General features: G+C 39.5%; 1 protein-coding gene across 1 annotated transcript in view; it reads left to right on the top strand.

The window, feature by feature from the left end:
• Positions 1 to 18,644, top strand: part of PCID2 (PCI domain-containing protein 2) — a 138,400-nt gene that overhangs the window by 38,619 nt on the left and 81,137 nt on the right. The window contains exon 6 of the mRNA XM_090375136.1: positions 5,232 to 5,332. Coding sequence (XP_090231262.1) covers positions 5,232 to 5,332 — 101 coding nt within the window. The remainder of the gene's footprint in view (positions 1 to 5,231; positions 5,333 to 18,644) is intronic.

Below are 18,644 nucleotides of genomic sequence, written 5' to 3'. Positions count from 1 at the left end.
AACTATTTCGCAGAAAATCTAGGGAGTGTTAGTGAAGAACGGTGTGAGAAGTTTCACCAGGACATTAAAGACATTGAAATGAGATATTAGGGGAGGTGGAATGTCAATGTGATGGCTGGCTGACTGACTGCTGCTGTACACTGAAGAGGAACTGTAAAGTAGAAGGATCTGCAAGAAAATCAAAGAAACAAAAATTTGACCCATCATAAATCAGTTTTTAAAATGAGAGATGAGTGTTTAGTGGACTTTTTACCACACTGCCTTTTAATAGTGTTTTCAACATGTATTTAAATATAAAAGTCTGGTAAAAGTAGTATTTTATTATAATTTCAGTGTCCAGGTTCTGCCAAAATGAATAAAAATGAATAAAAATCATGAAAGAAAAATCAACTTTTCTTTCATGATTTTTGTGCGAAACCTGGCGTGATGGAAATAAACTGAAGTAATTTTTGAAATCAGCATTAGAAATTCATTCAGAAACACCCTTTTCTGTGTAAACATCAGTGAATTTTTTTAAAAATGCAGGATATTGTTATCCAAATATCATATGTATACAAAGTCACCATATGTGGATATAGCGTGCACCACACAAAGGCACCATATGTGCCTTTGTGTTTAAAATTTTAAACTCCAGATGGTACTCTCCTTGATTAGGAATCAAGGAGAGTACCATCTGGAGTTTAAATTTTTTTTAAATTAAAGTAAAAAATTTTTTAAAATTAATTACAAGAATTATATTGTTCCCTTTTTTGTTTGTACTTTATTATAAATATTGCTAAAAAGTTACCAGCCCATTACATTATTGTTTAAAATTTGTCTTTAATCCAAAAATGTATTTTGTTATGTGATCATTGATAATTATGAAATATAGCAGACTCTCAATTTACTGGGATCGGATTAACCAGGACACTTCGACTCCAAATAAAAAATAAAAAATCAACCCGAAATCATAAAATTCAAGTAATAACTAGAATAGGTATAAACAGGTGTTTTGTAAGTCGTAAATATGCGACAAGAAGCGGCATTATAATCCGTCATTGGGAGATTATTATCTTGAAACCCGCGCTGCCTTCACATCCACAGCTCAAAAAAAAAAAAAAAAAATTCACATGGATTAGGCAGCACACTCAAGTAAAGGACATTCTTATCAAAACTAAAGAACTAAAATGGTCTTGGGCAGGACACATAGCTCGAAGACATGATGACAGATGGACTAAGAAAATAACAGAATGGTACCCAAGAGGAGCTAGAAGAAAACGGCGGAGATGGATAGATGAAATTCATGAGTTTGTGGGTAGTAAATGGATGGCCATTGCACAAAACAGAAGGAACTGCAAAGTTGCTGGAGAGGCCTTCATCCTGCAGTGGATTGAAAATGGCTGATGATGATGATGAAAATGGCCAAACATAACAAGTATTGCTCGGAATTCAGATTTGTCAGTCGCAACGGTGAACACAATAATAAAGTCGAAAGACAATACGAGAAGTGGTGAAGCGATGAGCACCAATGAAGTTAACTATAATAACCAAGACTATGAAATACAAATTAGTTTTTACAGTACAATAACATGCATTTTTTCCCCTTCCTTTTATGTTTTCTTTTCTTATGTGCCACTCTGGGTACTTCACGGTCCCCAGATAAAGTTTTTAATTGAACTAATTAAAAATATATAACTATTTTCCTTCATTCTTCTGAGGATATTATGTGGTTTTTCTAATTTTGCCATATCAGTGATATAGTAGCAATATTTTATTAGTCATTTCCGAGTTAGTTAACATAATACTCAACTTACATAAGAAATCCTGGAATGTATCTCTTATGTATGTCAGGGACTTACTGTATTTTTGGATTAACCGGGAAATAACTGCTAGCTTCGGGGGAGACAAAGACCAATAGATTGACAGTAGCCACTGGCAGAGGTGAAAGAGATTCTTGCACTGCTTCTATTAGAATGAGCAGAAGCCTGAAAAACAAGATGCATGGTATTTCAGAGACTGCTGGGAGCCATTGCGGTACAAGTAAACACATGGGTTGTGTTAGGGTAGCTAAGAATAGAAACAGGTGCAGGTATACTTGCGTGTACACCAATGCTAGGAGTTTAGTAAATAAATTTGATGAATTTGAGGTATTGCTCAAAACATCAAAGGCAGATATTGTTGGGATATCAGAGACGTGGTGTCACACAGATATAAGGGATGCAGAACTGGAATTTGGGGAGTACAACATCTACAGAAAGGATAGACAGGATAGGAAGGGGGTTATGCTATTAGTTAAGAAACACATAAAAACCAAGGAAGTGAAGCCAGTCGACATCGCTGGACAGTGCAGTGTTGAGTCAGTTTGGTGTGACATAAGCATTGGGAGATCAAAATTGAGAGTAGGAGTGTGCTATAGGCCTAATGACTCTGATGAGTATAATAAGGAACTGTACAGGGAAATAGAGTGGGCCAGTAAATCAGAGAGTCTTATAATGGGAGATTTTAATTTCCCAGATATTGACTGGAATTTGAGGGCTGGTTACTCACACACTAGCAGGGTTTTTGTGGATTTATTGGATGATTGTTTTCTACATCAGCATGTTTGGGAGGCAACTAGAGGGGGTAATACTCTTGATTTGATTATCATGATTCTTCATGCATTAAGAATCTGCAGATAAATGAACCACTAGGTGGCAGTGATCACAGTGTGCTGAAGTGGGATTTACTCAAAGAGGTAACTACCATTAGGGGTAAAGGGAAGGGTTATTGCTTCCGTAAAGGCGACTACGATGGACTGAGACAGTATTTAAATTCTATACAGTGGGACCAACTGATGATGTTACCAAGAGCAAATTCAAAATGGGAAGCATTCAAAGAACTTATCTTGGAAGCTACTAGGCTTTACATACCAACTAAGAAATATTGTTCAAGGTTTAGGCCAAAATGGATGTCAGATGAACTAATGAGGCATATGGCAGAGAAGAAAAATGCATGGGATACTTACAAATTAACACATGACACAGAAGCCTATGATAGATACAAGTTGATATGCAACCAAGTTACAAAGGAGGTTAGGCAGGCGAAGGCAGATTACGAGAAATCCTTGGTAAGGGATGCAAAGAAAAACAGCAAAGAGTTCTTTACTTATGTAAACTCTAGAAGGAAGGGGATGAATCAGATTGGTCCACTTGATATTGATGGGTCAACTGTTGATGATCCTGCTCAGGTAGCTAACAAACTAAATGAATATTTTGCATCGACATTCACACATGAGGAGTTATTCAGCAAGGGGAATGCCAGAGGTGTATTCAACTCTAGCAGTAAGCTATAGAATCTTGAAATAACTGGTAGTAAAGTGGAGGAGAAACTGTTGAAGATAAACACAAGAAAGGCACCCGGGGTGGATGGGATCTATCCAGTTATATTAAAGGAGGCAGCAAAGGAAGTAAGCAAACCCTTAGCCATAATTATGAGAGCTTCCTTGGACTCAGGGGAGGTACCCATAGATTGGAAATGTGCAAATGTGACCCCAATTCACAAAGGAGGATCAAAGGCTGACACAAGTAATTATAGACCTGTGAGCTTAACTTCTGTTCCAGGAAAATTAATGGAGGCACTGGTTAAAGAAGCACTGCAGGATCATTTAGACAAGACTTCAGTTATAGCTCAGACACAGCATGGTTTTGTTAAGGGGAAGTCTTGCCTGACCAACTTGATTGGATATTATGATGCAGTCACAAAAGAACTGGATGCAGGGAATAACTTTGATATTATATACTTGGATCTTAGAAAGGCTTTTGATACTGTTGCACATGGAAGACTGCTACACAAATTGGAGCAGTGTGACATTGGAGGCAAATTGCTGCTATGGATAAAGGGGTGGTTGAGGGGGAGAAGACAGAGAGTGGTAATCAATGGACACTGCTCATCGTGGACTAATGTTATTAGTGGAGTCCCTCAGGGCTGGGTCCATTATTGTTTTCTGTATTTATAAATGATATTGATGATGGTATATCAAGCTTAATGTCTAAGTTTGCAGACGATACAAAGGTTGGCAGGGTTGTCAAGGACACTACTGACACTATGCTGCTGCAACAGGATCTGGAAAGGTTGAGCAGATGGGCTGAGAGGTGGCAAATGAAGTTTAACATTGACAAATGTAAAGTACTACATATGGGAAACAGCAACCTCAGAGCAACGTATCAAATCTGTGGTACTACACTGACAGTGGTAGAGAATGAAAGGGACTTGGGGATGGTTGTGCAGGCAGATATGAAGTTCTCTGAGCAGTGCAGACGGGCTGCAAGAGTAGCTCATGGAGTATTGTCAATGATATACAGGAATTTTTCCAGCAGGGATAAGGAGGTGATTATTCCATTGTATAAGGCAATGGTCAGGCCACACCTAGAGTACTGCATACAGGTCTGGAGGCCTCATTTCAAGAAGGATGTAGAGCTGCTGGAACGAGTACAGAGAAGGGCAACAAGATTAGTGAATGGAACAAAGGGGTGCTCTTACGAAGAAAGGCTTAAGTTTTGCAAATTACAGTGTCTGGAGACTAGGCACCAGCGAGGTGATCTGATAGAGGTGTATAAAGCCTTGAATGGTTTAAGCATGCTCAATGCTGATGGGATTCTTCCTCTAGCTCGGAAGAATCACCTGAGAGGGCATAAATTCAAATTGAGGAAAGACAGATGTAGGATAGATGTGCGGAAATTTGCCTTTAGCCAGTGGGTAGTTGGTTGGTGCAACAGACTTCCATCCGTTGTGGTGGAGGTTGATAGCCTAAATAAGTTTAAGGCTCAGCTGGACAGGTATTTTGAACGAACAGAGGGGTGAAGTGGAAGTGGGTTTTTTGTTTTTTTTTTTGGCTGATGCTGCATAAGCTTGCTTTCTTGCATCAAATGCCTCTACTAATGCTATTGCTAATGCTAAATTTTTTTACCATCTATCCCGGAAAATTAAGAGTCTACTGTATATTAAAATAACTGTCTACAATTTATTTACTGTTTGTTGAGGGGAGAAGGGGTGTCAATATGACTTCTTTTGCACAAAGGTGCCTCGTAGGCATGCGGCATACCAGAGTGCCACCTGCCTCATAGGCATGAAGCTCTCTGGTATGTAAGATCTTGTCTGTGAACTATAAAGTAACTGCTTGTTTGTTCAAACTACATTTTGACAGTTTCAGAAAAAATAAAAAAAAACTATTCTATCATGTATTTTTACTTTAAAACAAGAATTTCTTAACACAGTTATGATATTTATTAAAATTCTACAGAGTCAGAAGGATGAAAACTGGGCTTTACCAGTTATGTATGCACTTTGTTTAGATCTCAGGCTGCTTGCAACAAATGTGAGTATATTTTCATATTTTTTTTTACAAAAGTAGGCTCCACATTATGCTGTTTCCACCATTATGCTTTTTTCCTGTTATGACAACTCTATTTAGACTCATACAGTGGTGCAAGGAAGGTTCAGGTTTTTGAGGCACCAGATAAAAAAAAATAATAATAAATAAATAAACTGTCTGCATGATTTCCTTCTCATGTAGTAGTAGTAGTAGTAGCAGCATGTGATGCAAGAAAGCAAGTGTATGAGCTTATGCAGCACCAGCCAAAAAAAAAAAAAAAAATTCACACAACCATTCCCTCTAAATGTTTGTCCAGTTCCTCCTTAAATTTATTTAACCTATCAACTTCCACAACGACAGATGGAAGTTTGTTCCAGCAATTAACCACCCACTGGCTAAAGGCAAATTTCCACACACATATATTCTACATCTGTTTTTCCTTAATTTGAATTTATGCCCCCTTAGGTCCGTAATCTGAACAAGTGGAAGAATCCCATCAGAATTCAGCATTCTCAACCCATTCAAGGCCTTATTCTCAGTCCATCTGCCCAAATTTTCTAGATCCTGTTGCAGTAGCACACTGCCATTAGTGTCATTAACAACCCTGCCAACCTTTGTATCATCTGCAAACTTCGACATTAAGCCTGATGTACCTTCATCGATATCATTAATAAATATACAAAACAACAGTGGACCCAACACCGAACCCTTGGGGACTCCGCTAATAACATTAGTCTACATAGAGCATGTCCATTTATTACCACACTCTGCCATCTCCCACTCAACCATCCCTTTATCCATTGTAGAAATTAACCCTTAATGCCATACCACTCCAATTTGTACAGCAGTCTTCCATATGCAACAGTGTCAAAAGCTTTCCTGAAATCCAAATATATGATATCAAAATTACTTTTAGCATCCAGTTCCTTTGTGACCACATTGTATTATCCAATAAAATTTGTCAGACAAGACTTCCCCTTAACAAACCCATGCTGTGTCTGAATTATTGCTGCAGTCTTGTCTAGATGATCCTGCAATGCTTCTTTAACCAGTGACTCCATTATTTTACCCATAACAGAAGTTAAACTAACTGGTCTGTAATTACTCGTGTCACTCTACGATCCCCCTTTGTGAATTGGGGATACATTTGCACATCTCCAGTCTGTGGAGACCTCCCCTGAGTCCAAGGATGCTCTCATAATTATGGCTAATTATGAGAGCATCCTTGGACTCAAGGGAGGTACCCATGGACTGGAGATGTGCAAATGTAAGTACCTGTCCAGCTTACATTTCAGTTTCCTCAAGCTGTCAGACTCAGCCACCCATGGAGACTCTCAACTTCCAGTAATTAACTTTCTGGCTAAAATAAAACTTTCTATAGTCGAGGCTAAACCTCTTTCCCTGTAATTTGAATTTGTGCCCTTTAGGTCTGGAATTGTTTATAATAGTGAAACCTGCACTCTCATTCATTTTACTTTTTCCTCTCAAAGTCTTATAGACCTCAATTATGTCCCCTCTGAGGGGGGTTTAGTTACCAAGCTTTATAGTCCATATATTAAAAGTTTTTTCTTATATGGAAGCCTTTTGCTTATCTCACTTGGCATGTTGCTCGTCTTTAGATCTTTTCAAGAAGCTTGATGTAATTTTTTAGGCACACTCTCCATACTTGGACACAGTATTCCATTACAATACATGTTGCTCATATTTAGATGTTTTCAAAAAGCTTGATGCCATTTTTTAAGTGCACTCTCCATACTTGGATGTAGTCTTGTACAGTGGTATTATGGTCTCCCTGTCTCTACAAGGAAACATTTGATAAATCATTGGTAGGACACTATGAGCCCTCTGTGTAGTGCCTGTCTGCACTGCATTGAGGACTTCATATCCACCTATATTTAAGCCACCAAATCTTTCTTCGTCTGCTTCTTTTTTTTTTAACTCAATCCCACCAAATATATAAGCTATTTTGCAGTTACTATTACCCAAATATAACATATGCATTAAAATATAGCTACCACTTTCCTGACCATCTAAGTCATTCTGAAGGCACAAGTCATTAACTACTCTCCCAGTCTTGGCATCTGCAAATTCTGACATCATGCCTTGTATCCCTTCGCCAATGTCATTTAAGAAAATCAGAAACAACAGTGATTCCAGTACTGATCATTTGGGACTGCACATTTTACTTTAACCCAAGCTGAGTAATCATTAATTGCAATCTTCTGCCTCTTGCATCACCCTGTGATCCATCTAAAAATCTTCCTTGTGAGCCGAACATATTTCTGCTTATACAGTTATCTCTCTTGCAGCACGGGTGAATTTTTGCTAAACTCCAAATAAACAATGTTGAAATTATTTCCTACATCCAGCGCACAAGTGACTGTCATAATAGTCAACAAGGTTGGTTAAACATAATTTTCCATTTATAAACTCATGCTGTGTATCTCTCTTTCCCTGTTCTTCAGAATTATTAGATATGCTATCATCTCCAGGAGCTTTACTTGCCTTTAGGCTTGAAAGCTTTTTTAGTAATCTTTAATTTCAGTAATTCTAATTCATGCATGGCGGCATGGTTTCTCTTCACCACAAAGGGATTTTCACTGTAAATATTGATGCAAAGTGCCTGTTAGGTTCATCTGCAGCATCAGCTGGATTTCTTAGACTAATTTAATGGTTGTTGGACCAATTTTGATTCCTCCAGACACGTCATACATGAAACCCCAGGTGTGCAATTTCCATGATACTCATAATGGTGCATCTGGCACCGACTATCATGCTATGCCATGTTCAGAGTCACTTAAATCTTTTATCTTGCCCATTCTTGCACTGAATTGTACACATACAACATTTCTACATATCTGTCCACCAGCTTTATGCTGCGTGGTATGATCCTGTGATGCTGTTACTGCTCTATTTTATGGAGAGATAAGTGTACATGATAAAGTGGACAGTCAGTGCATTCTTGTGCACAGAACTGAATATCTTTACCTAGTCTTTCTAGAACCATGTTATCTATATGGCGCCTCTGTAGCCAGGTGGGCAGGAGCAGCAGTGGGTAGCACACGCTTCTTTATTAGACCGGGGTTCGAACCCGTGACCACCAAATGCGGAGGATGCGGAAAGGTCAGGGAATGACCACCGCATATACCCGGAGCAATATGGCCTTAGTTGCTAATGCTACTAAAAACCAAATAACAACAACAACAGTTATCCATATGAAGACAAGAAGGAAAGTCATTCTCCCAAACTGTAGTGTTATTGCCTATGAATAGGTGCACTATAGCCACAGCAGCTTGTGCGACATTAAACCCCCCGTACCACACACGCACACACACACACACACACGTAGTATTATTGAGATTATTTCTTCAAAATAATGTTTATGTTTACTTATTAAGTAAGCATGACTCATAAAAAGGAAGCCAAGTAATCTTATATAAACTTTATTGTTGTCACTCCATAGCATTAGCATTAGTAAAGGCACATGATGCAGGAAAGCAAGCTTATATAGCATCAGCGAAAAAAAAAAAAAAAAAACACTCTTCTCATTTCACCCATCCACTAGCTCCAAATGTTTGTCTAGTTCTGCCTTGAATCTATTTAAGCTATCAACTTCTACAGCGACAGATGAAAGTTTGTTCCACCATTCAACCACCTGCTGGCTAAAGGCAAACTTCAGCACATCTATCCTACAACTGTCTTTCCTCAATTTGAATTTATGCCCTTTCAAACAATTATTCTGAGCAAGAAGAAGAATCCCATCAGCATTGAGCATGCTCAGACCATTCAAGGCTTTATACACCTCAATCAGATCACCTCTCAGGTGCCTAGTCTCCAGACGCTGTAATTTGCAAAACTTAAGCCTTTCTTTGTAAGAACAACCCTTTCTTTGTTGCCCTTCTCTGTACTCATTCCAGCAGCTCTACATCCTTCTTTAAATTAGGCCTCTCAGTGTAGTACTGCACAGTTGATACGTTGCTTTGGGGTTACTGCTTTCCATATGCAGTACTTTACAGTTGTCAATGTTAAACTTCAGTTGCCACCTCTCAGCCCATCTACTCAACTTTTCTAGATCCTGTTGCAGCAGCATACTGTCATTAGTGTTATTAACAACCCTGCCGACCTTCATATCGTCTGCAAACTTGGACATTAAGCCTCATATACCATCATCAATATCATTAATAAATACAGAAAACAACAATGAACTCAACACTGAACCCTGGGGGGACTCCACTAATAATATTAGTCCACAAAGAACAGTGTTCATTGATTACCACTCTCTGTCTTCTCCTACTCAACGATCCCTTGATCCATAGCAGCATTTTGCCTCCAATGCCGCACTGCTCCAATTTGTGCAGCAGTATTTCATGTGCAACAGTATCAAAAGCCTTTCTAAGATCCAAATATATGATATCAAAATTATTCTTTGCATCCAGTTCCTTTGTGACCACATCATAGTATCCAATCAATTTGGTCAGACAAGACTTCCTCTTAACAAACCCATGCTGTGTCTGAGCTATAACTGAAGTCTTGTCTAGATGTTCCTGCAGTGCTTCTTTAACCAGTGCCTCCATTAATTTCCCTTTCCCTGGAACAAAAGTTAAACTAACAGATCTGTAATTACTTGTGTTGCCCTTTTTTTTTTTTTTTTTTTTTTTTTTTTATGAGAACCCCAAACACGAAAGGTATCAAAACCTATAGTACTTAGTACCGTGCATGGGTTGAAGGAGAAGTATGGGGAGAGGGGAGGGGGATGCCGGAAACTTTGCTCTAGAGACTAAACATGGGTTTCACCACTTCAAGCCTCCAATAAGCAAAGTGGTGGTATTTCACCGGTTGATGAAAGTCGATCCTCCTTTGTGAATTGGGGCACATTTGTACATCTCCAGTCCATGGGTACCTCCCCTGAGTCCAAGGAAGCTCTCATAATTATGGCTAAGGGTTTGCTTACTTCCTTTGCTGCCTCCTTTAATATAACTGGATAGATCCCATCCACCCTGGGTGCCTTCCTTATGTTTATCTTCAACAATTTCTCCTTCACTTTGCTCTCAGCTATTACAAAATCATCTAGCTCACTACCAGAGTTTAATTCACCTCTGGCATTCCCCTCCCTGAATAACTCCTCATGTGTAAATGTAGATGCAAAAAATCATTGTTTGTTAACTACCTGAGCAGGGTCATCAACAGTTGAACCATCGATATCAAGTGGACCAATCTGATTCATCCTCTTCCTTCTAGAGGTTACATAAGTAAAGAACTCTTTGCTGTTTTTATTTGCATCCTTTGCCAAAGATTTCCCATAATCTGCCTTTGCCTGCCTAACCTCCTTTGTGACTTGGTTACAGACCAGCTTATATCTGTCATAGGCTTCTGCGTCACCTGTTAATTTATATATATCCCAAATTTTTCTTCTCTACCACGTGTCTCATTAGTTCATCTGACATCCATTTAAGCCTAAACCTTGAACAATATTTCTTAGTTGGTATGTAAAGCCTAGTAGCTTCCAAGATTAATTCTTTGAATGCCTCCCATTTTGAATTTGCTGTTGGTAACATCATCAGTTGGTCCCACCGTATAGAATTTAAATACTGTCTCAGACCACCATAATCGCCTTTATTAAAGCAAAAACCCTTCCCTTTAACCCTGATGGTAGTTAACTCTTTGAGTAAATCCCACTTCAGCATACTGTGATCACTGCCACCTAGTGGTTCGGGCACCTCTGTAGCCAGGTGGGCAGGAGCAGCAGTGCATAGCACACGCTTCTTAATTAGACTGGGGTTCAAGTCCGTGACCACCAAATACAGAGGATGCAGAAAGGTCAGGGAATGACCACCACATATCTCCGGAGCAATATGGCCTTAGTTGCTAATGCTCCTAAAAACCAAACAACAACAACCTAGTGGTTCCTTTATAAACTTTCAGAATTGCAAACTTCTTTTCAGGAATGTGTGGCATTTGTAGAGCAAGAGATTACTGTGTAAAGAAAATGAATACTGTATAATGTTAACTAAAATGACCATACTTAGATTTATCTCTGCTATCACAGGGTGCAGATCGTATCTCTCTATTGGTCTGTGTCAAGCACTCTTTTGGTCTTGCCTTGACTATGGTGCTGCTGTATATGATTCTGCTTTGGGAAGGTGTGCTGTAGATTACTCCTGTTTAACATAATGCACTCAGAAAATGTTGTGTGTACTTTCAGAATATATCCAGTTTCATTTGTGTTTATTTATTGTAGACAGAAAGGTTGTACAGGTACTGTCATGTTGTCAAGCAGTGCCGAAGATTAAACCCCAAATCACATTATACTTTTAAAGAAACGTGCTGTTCTTTAGCTGTGCAGCTAAAATCCAGCCATCCATTTTATCCCACTTTGCTGCATCTTTTTAATCCAAAGTGGATATATTATGACAGAAATAAACCTTCTGTTCTCAGACACTTAATTTATCACAAAATTGGAATATATATGAGAGGGATTTGCAAAGTTTATGCACCGAGTATGAAAGGCTAGTGATACAGTGTTTAAATCAGTCACTGTGCAGTCATTCAGTATTTAGGGAAAAAGGGACTAATGCAACCTGGCAACCCAAAGGTCGCGGGTTCGATTCCCCCCTCGGGCTTGGATCAAAGTACTGCAAAAACCTTGGGAGGTGCAATATGGTCATAGAAGCCGATGCGCCAACAACTACCAAATCAAAAAAAAAAAAAAAAAGACTAATGCAATTCATGAGGATATGGTTACAACATGCAGATATGAAGTTTTCTGAGCAGTGCAGATGGGCTGCAAGAGTAGCTCATGGTGTCCTCTCAATGATATACAGGAATTTTTCTAGCAGGGATAAGGAGGTGATTATTCCCTTGTATAAGGCAATGGTCAGGCAACACCTTGAGTACTGTATACAAGTCTGGAGGCCTCATTTCAAGAAGAATGTAGAGCTGCTGGAACGAGTACAGAGAAGGGCAACAAGATTAGTGAATGGAACAAAGGGTTGCTCTTACGAAGAAAGGCTTAAGTTTTGCAAATTACAGTGTCTGGAGACTAGGCACCGGCGAGGTGATCTGATAGAGGTGTATAAAGCCTTGAATGGTTTGAGTATGCTCAATGCTGATGGGATTCTTCCTCTTTCTCAGAATAATCACCTGAGAGGGCATAAATTCAAATTGAGGAAAGGCAGATGTAGGATAGATATCCGGAAATTTGCCTATAGCCAGCGGGTAGTTGGTTGGTGGAACAGACTTCCATCCCTTGTTGTGGAAGTTGATAGCCTAAATAAATTTAAGGCTCAGCTGGACAGGTATTTCAAACAAACGGAGGGGTGAATTGGTAGTGGGTTTTTTTTTTTTTTTTTTTTGCTGATGCTGCATAAGCTTTCTTTCTTGTATCATATGCATCTACTAATGCTAATGGTAACATTAGGGTGGGGGATATCCCTTCCTATTCCATAGTTAAGAAGTGGGCAGCAGAATTTAAACAAGGGTGAAAGAGCCTGGAAGATGACCCATGCTGTGGAAGACCTTCAACATCCATCACTCACTCCAGAAATTGTTTGGCATAATCCGGTGATGAGTGATCAATGAGTAAAATTTCAGTACGTTGACAGAATCTCAGTTATCAGTTGATTCAACCACCGCTCATCTCAGTTGCCCAAATTATTCGCTGTATGATTCCTTTTGCCTCAAAGGTGGTACTTGTTCATATGTCCATTGCGATATTTCCAAAAAACCTTCTCTGGCTTAAAATCTCTCTACCACATTGTCAAATTCATCTGTTGTCTTTACCATTCTCCCAACTCCCCTAATCAGTCCTAATCAGTTGGAGCTATTTGACTTTCTCTCTTTGCAACATGACTTTCTCCAGTCCAACTTTACTAACAGTGAGGTTTTTTTTTTTTTTTTTATGTAAACCCCCAACATGAGAGGTATTAGAACCTATAGTACTTAGTACCGTGCTTGGGTTGGAGGTTGAGAAGACGAAAGAAGATATTTGTTGACATTGGACTTGAACTTCTGTAGACTGTAATTTTCAGGAAATATGTATGAAGGAAGGTTGTTCCAGGAAATGGCAGTTGAATGACTAATCGAGGAAGATGAAGAGTTGGTTCTTTCCTTGGTGATTTTAATGTTCACAATTAAAATCACCGAGAGGTAAAAAAAAAAAAAGAGTTAATTTTCCTTGGTGATTTTAATGTTCACAACTCCAGCTGGCTTCCGTTTTCTAATCATATCAACCCAGCTGGTCGAGATCCTGAGGCTTTTGCAATTATTAATGACCTAATGCGAAAATTTATTTTTATTTTGTTACACAGAGCATTAATAAAACTACAATTAATAAATTAGCTTTCGGCTGGGTGGCAGCCTTCATCGGATTAAAATACTTGAATGGCAGTTGGAATAGAGATGCACTGCCAGGATGGTGCGTGAGGCACGTGGTTAATTGTTTGTTGATGTTTGTGGCTGTGACGTATGGTGGTGATGTGGCCAGCGTTTGTCTATGGATAGAATTACTGACTCTGTGATGGGGTTAACTTGACAACCACTGTTCCTGTTCAAAGCGGTGTCCGAGCATTTTATATTTAGCGATTCCAACCAGGTACGCCTCAGGTAATGGTGGGACCTGTCCACAACCACGACATCGCGGTGTGGGTTGATGTCGTGGTGGGTTGTCCAGACATGCTCGGCGATAGCGGAGTGTTCTACATCTGCCAAACGGATCGCCCTTTTATGTTCTGAGAGACGTTTCTCGAGTCGACGTCCAGTCTCTCCAAAGTAGCAGCTCGTGCAGTCACGGCAAGAGATGCAATAGACCAAACCACTCTGTAGAAGGGTGGGGACAGGTGTTTTTTATGTTGGAAAGGAGAGAACGCAGTTTCTTGCCTGGGAGTTGGATGCACTTTATCCCATGCGATTTTAGGATTCTACCGATCTGCTGTGACAGGTTGGGGTAGTATGGGATGAATGCCCTCGTGGATGACTTGTCACTGTTGGCGTTGCTGTTGGTCGTCACATTGTCGCGTGCTTGTAGATCACACCTGTGAAGGACGTCGATGGGGTAGCCACACCTCGTAAGGTCTACTTTGACTCTGGTGATCTCTTTGCATCTTTCATCTGCGGAGCTGGAGTGTGTCCAGGCGCGAGTTAGCAAGGTTCGGGCAGTTGAGAGGAGGTGGCCCCGTGCGTGTGCTGACTGGAAGTTGGTAAATTGGCCAGCACACATAGGCTTACGATAAACTGTCGTCTTCAAGCATGTGTCTTCGTGCCGGACAAGTGTATCTAGGTATGGTATAGAGTTGTTCGACTCCAGCTCAATCATGAATTTTATGAAGGGCGATAGTGAGTTGAGGTGGGTTAGGAGTCGCTGACCTGAGTCTCTAGGGATGACTACGAACACATTGTCTACATAGCGACACCAAAAAGGCGATGTGATCTGGTGCGTGTGTAAACGCACGTCCCTCTAACTCCTCCATCACGATGTTTGCTGTGACCGAGCTGACAGGGGAACCCATGGCTGTGCCATGTATCTGCTAGTAGATCGAGTCATTAAACATGATTGCACCCCCTGTTAAGCACAGTCTGAGGGCGGCGGAAATGTCATCAGGCGTCAGTCTAGTTCTGTCGCTAAGGGTTCCATCATTATCCAAGAGTTGTTTTGCACAAGAGATGGCAAGTTCCACTGGGATGGATTTTACCATTATTAATGACCTTTCACAGATTGTCCATTTACCTACAAGAATACCGGACAATCCTAACCATGCAGCCAACACGCTTGATCTTTTTCTCACGAACAACCCTTGTAAGTACACGGTTGAAGTGAGAGGTCCTTTAGGCACCTCTGATCACAACTTGGTGATTGTCTCTTCTCCAGTGGAGCTTTTATCTCGTAGCTATTCCCAACCTCGTGTTGTTAGAATGCAAAATGGGATGACCTGAGAGATTTCTTTTCTTCTTTTCCTTGGATTACTGTTTCAAAACTTCTGATGTCAACGTTTGCTCAGATCATGTCAGTGGAATTATTCTTGTAGGAATGGAATCCTTTATTCCACACTCCACTTTAAAATCTCATCCTTTATCTAAACCTTGGTTATCTAATAAATGTGCCAAGGCTGTTCAAGAGAAAAACCTTGCATGTCGTAATTGGCTTGTTTCCAATTCTTCAGTTTCATTTTCTGCCTACACCAAAGCTCGCAACAATTGTATAACAGTTATTAATCAGTCAAACTAGATTTTGAACAGGCTAGGAGTAGAAAACTTGCTTCTTGCCCTATTGGTAGCCGAGCATTCTGATCTCTTGCCAAAACTATTGGCCACAACTTTTACCATCTCTGCTCCCACCTCTGTCAAAACCAGATGGTTCTGTTGTCACTTCAGCCAAGGATGAAGCGATCTGCTAGCATTCCATTTTTCTTCCAACTCATATATTAATGATCTTGGTAAAACGCCTCTTACCATGCTCCATTCAGTGCCTCCTGTTGTCTTCGGTCAAAAGAATGTCAGAAGGATTTTGACGAATCTAGATGCTAAGAAAGCTCCAGATCATGATGGTATTTCACCACTTATTCTCAAAGCCTATGCTCCTGAACTTACTCCTGTTCTTTGCCGCCTTTTTTCACTTTCTTATTACAAAGGTGTTTTTCCTTCTGCTTAGAAATTTTCTCATATCCAGCCAGTTCCTAAAAATGTTGACGAATCCCTCCCATCCAATTATCATCCCATTGCAATTACTTCTACTCTTTCTAAAGTAATGGATAAATCAATTAACTGCTAACTCTTAAACTATCAAGGAACCTTCCGTCTGATCAATAATCACCAGTATGGATTCGATCAGTGTCGATCCATTGGTGATATTCTGGCTAATGTTACCCATTTATGGACAAATTCAAAGGAAAAGTTGGGGGAAACACAAGCAGTTGCTCTTGACATCTCAAAGGCTTTTGATCGTGTTTGGCATAAAGGTCTCCCAAACAAGCTTCCATCTTATGGTTTGCCAACTATTTTTTGTAATTGGTTATCCAGTTTTCTCTCTGATCGCTCACTGAGGGTGATGGTAGATGGCTCTCTGTCTTCTAACGTTTCCACTAATGCTGGTGTCACCCAAGGTTCAGTTCTTTCCCCCACTCTTTTTCCTCTTGTATATTAATGACCCTCTTCCATTGACTGGAAATCCTATCCTTAGTTTTGCCAATGATAGCACATTGCATTCCACTTTCCATTTTGAGGAACCTTTCCCTGCTCAATCAACTTCAACTTGTCGAATATCTGCTACCAATTCCTTAAATGCCGATCTCCATGTAATTCTCCAGTGGGGGCAAAGACAACTTAGTTGATTTCAATACTTCTAAAACTCAGTCTTGTCTTATATCTCGCAAAAAGGATTCTTCTGCTCCTATGCTTATCTTTGGTGACACTCTGATTTCTAGGCAAAATGATATATCTCTTTTGGGGATTACCCTGACTTCTAATCTCTCTTGGCACAAGCACATTAAAAATATTGCTTCCTTTGCATCTAAAAAACTTGGTTTTCTCTTTCGCATTTCGCAATTCGCAAATCTGCTCTACCATGGAATACTGTTCCCACATTTGGGGCGGTGCCCCCAAAACCTCTCTCCGGCTTCTGGATTCCATTCAGAAGAGGGCAGTTAGGTTAATTAATGACTCCTCTCTAACAGAGTCTCTCCACTCGCTGTCTCATAGATGTACCGTTTCTGCTGCATGCCTTTTCTACAGATACTTCCATGGGCACTGTTCTTCTGAATTGGCTTCTATAATTCCTGCTCTCTCTTTCAAGACAGTCTGAACATGTGCCCCCACCAACCAACATCCATTTGCTATTCAATTTCAAACTCACAGAACAAACTTTTCATCTTCCTCGTTTATTCATTCAACTGCCATTTTCTGGAACAACCTTCCTTCGTATGTATTTCCTAAAAATTAGTCTACAGAAGTTCAAGTCTGATGTCAACAAATATCTTTCGTCTTCTCAATCTGCAACCCACCAAGCACGGTACTAAGTACTATAGGTTTTAATACCCCTCGTGTTTGGGGTTTTCATAAAAAAAAAAGCATCTTAGGCACCTTGTCTGAACATGTATACCACATAACAGAGGTTCTCCAAATGAAAAAGGTGTCAGCATGATGATTCTCAAAGTTCTCGAACAGATCAAAAATATGCGAGTGTTTTTGAGCCAAGTGAAGATTTACATCATTTTCAAGCAGAACCAGCAAATTTCCTTGCAAGATTTGTGACCATCGATGAAACATGGGACCCATCACTTTTGGCCAGAGATGAAAGAGCTCTTCCAAATGGACATCATCAAGGATATGATATTATTTTCTCTTCCCTGTTATGACTACCAGAATTTCTAACAATTAAAAGATATTAATTGAGATGACAAAAATTTATCGGAATTATTTATTTATCTGAAACAAATCCATTCATATATAATTCTCTAATTAGGTTTCTGTAGGGTGACAGAATGCCCTAGTTTTTAATGTTTTGTACTTGTGCTTGGAAACTTTCATTTTGGGGCACATAAATGTTCGATTTTTTGAAATTTTAAGTGTAATGGTTTACCTAGCTGTTCTTATATATATATAAAATCATTTATTACCATCCAATAAAGTAAAGGAAAATACCCCGGCACAGCCAAGCTAGAGGAGTTTTGCATAAATTAAGTGATAATAATGACATATAAAATAGATAAATATAGTTTTAACAAAGCATTAAAATAAAATAAAAATGTAATAAGCTCAGTGAAAAAGGAGATGTCAAGTAGGCAAAAGTTAAACATTTTATATGAGCAAATCTAAAATACTTTTTCTCTGTACACCTTGTTTTGAATCCAGACATCAGGATCAAGATAAAAGCACACAGCTAGCTTGATGGAGATGTTGATGAACGAAGAATCAAATCTGTTTATTCTGGAAAGTTCAGACTGAAGAGGTGGAGTGGCTTTGGTAGTATAGTATTTCTTAAGAGGTATAAAAAGCCTTGTATCTTCTGCGGTTACTTCTCTGAATGCTTCCCATTTAGAATTTTCTGTTGGTAACATCATCTCTTGGCCTACTGTATAGAATTTAAAACTGTCTGAGACCACTGTAGTCACCTTTATGACAGCAAGAGCCCTTCCCTTTACCCTTGATGGTAGTTATGTCTTTTAAGTAAATCCCACTTCAGCATTGTGTGATCACTGCCACCCAGAGGGTCTTTTATCTTGCTGCTTCTAATCAGACCAAGAGTATTGCTTTTCTTTTGCCTGTCTAACTTGATGCTGTAGAAAATAGTCATCCATTAACTCCGCAAAAGTCTTGCTGTTGTGTG

This window comes from Mastigoproctus giganteus, chromosome 6, assembly GCF_048544385.1.
Source record: "Mastigoproctus giganteus isolate SK-2022 chromosome 6, ASM4854438v1, whole genome shotgun sequence".
NCBI classification, from domain to species: domain Eukaryota; kingdom Metazoa; phylum Arthropoda; class Arachnida; order Uropygi; family Thelyphonidae; genus Mastigoproctus; species Mastigoproctus giganteus.
The sequence above is the reverse complement of the archived record's forward strand: the minus strand, read 5'-3'. Positions and strand labels throughout refer to the sequence as shown.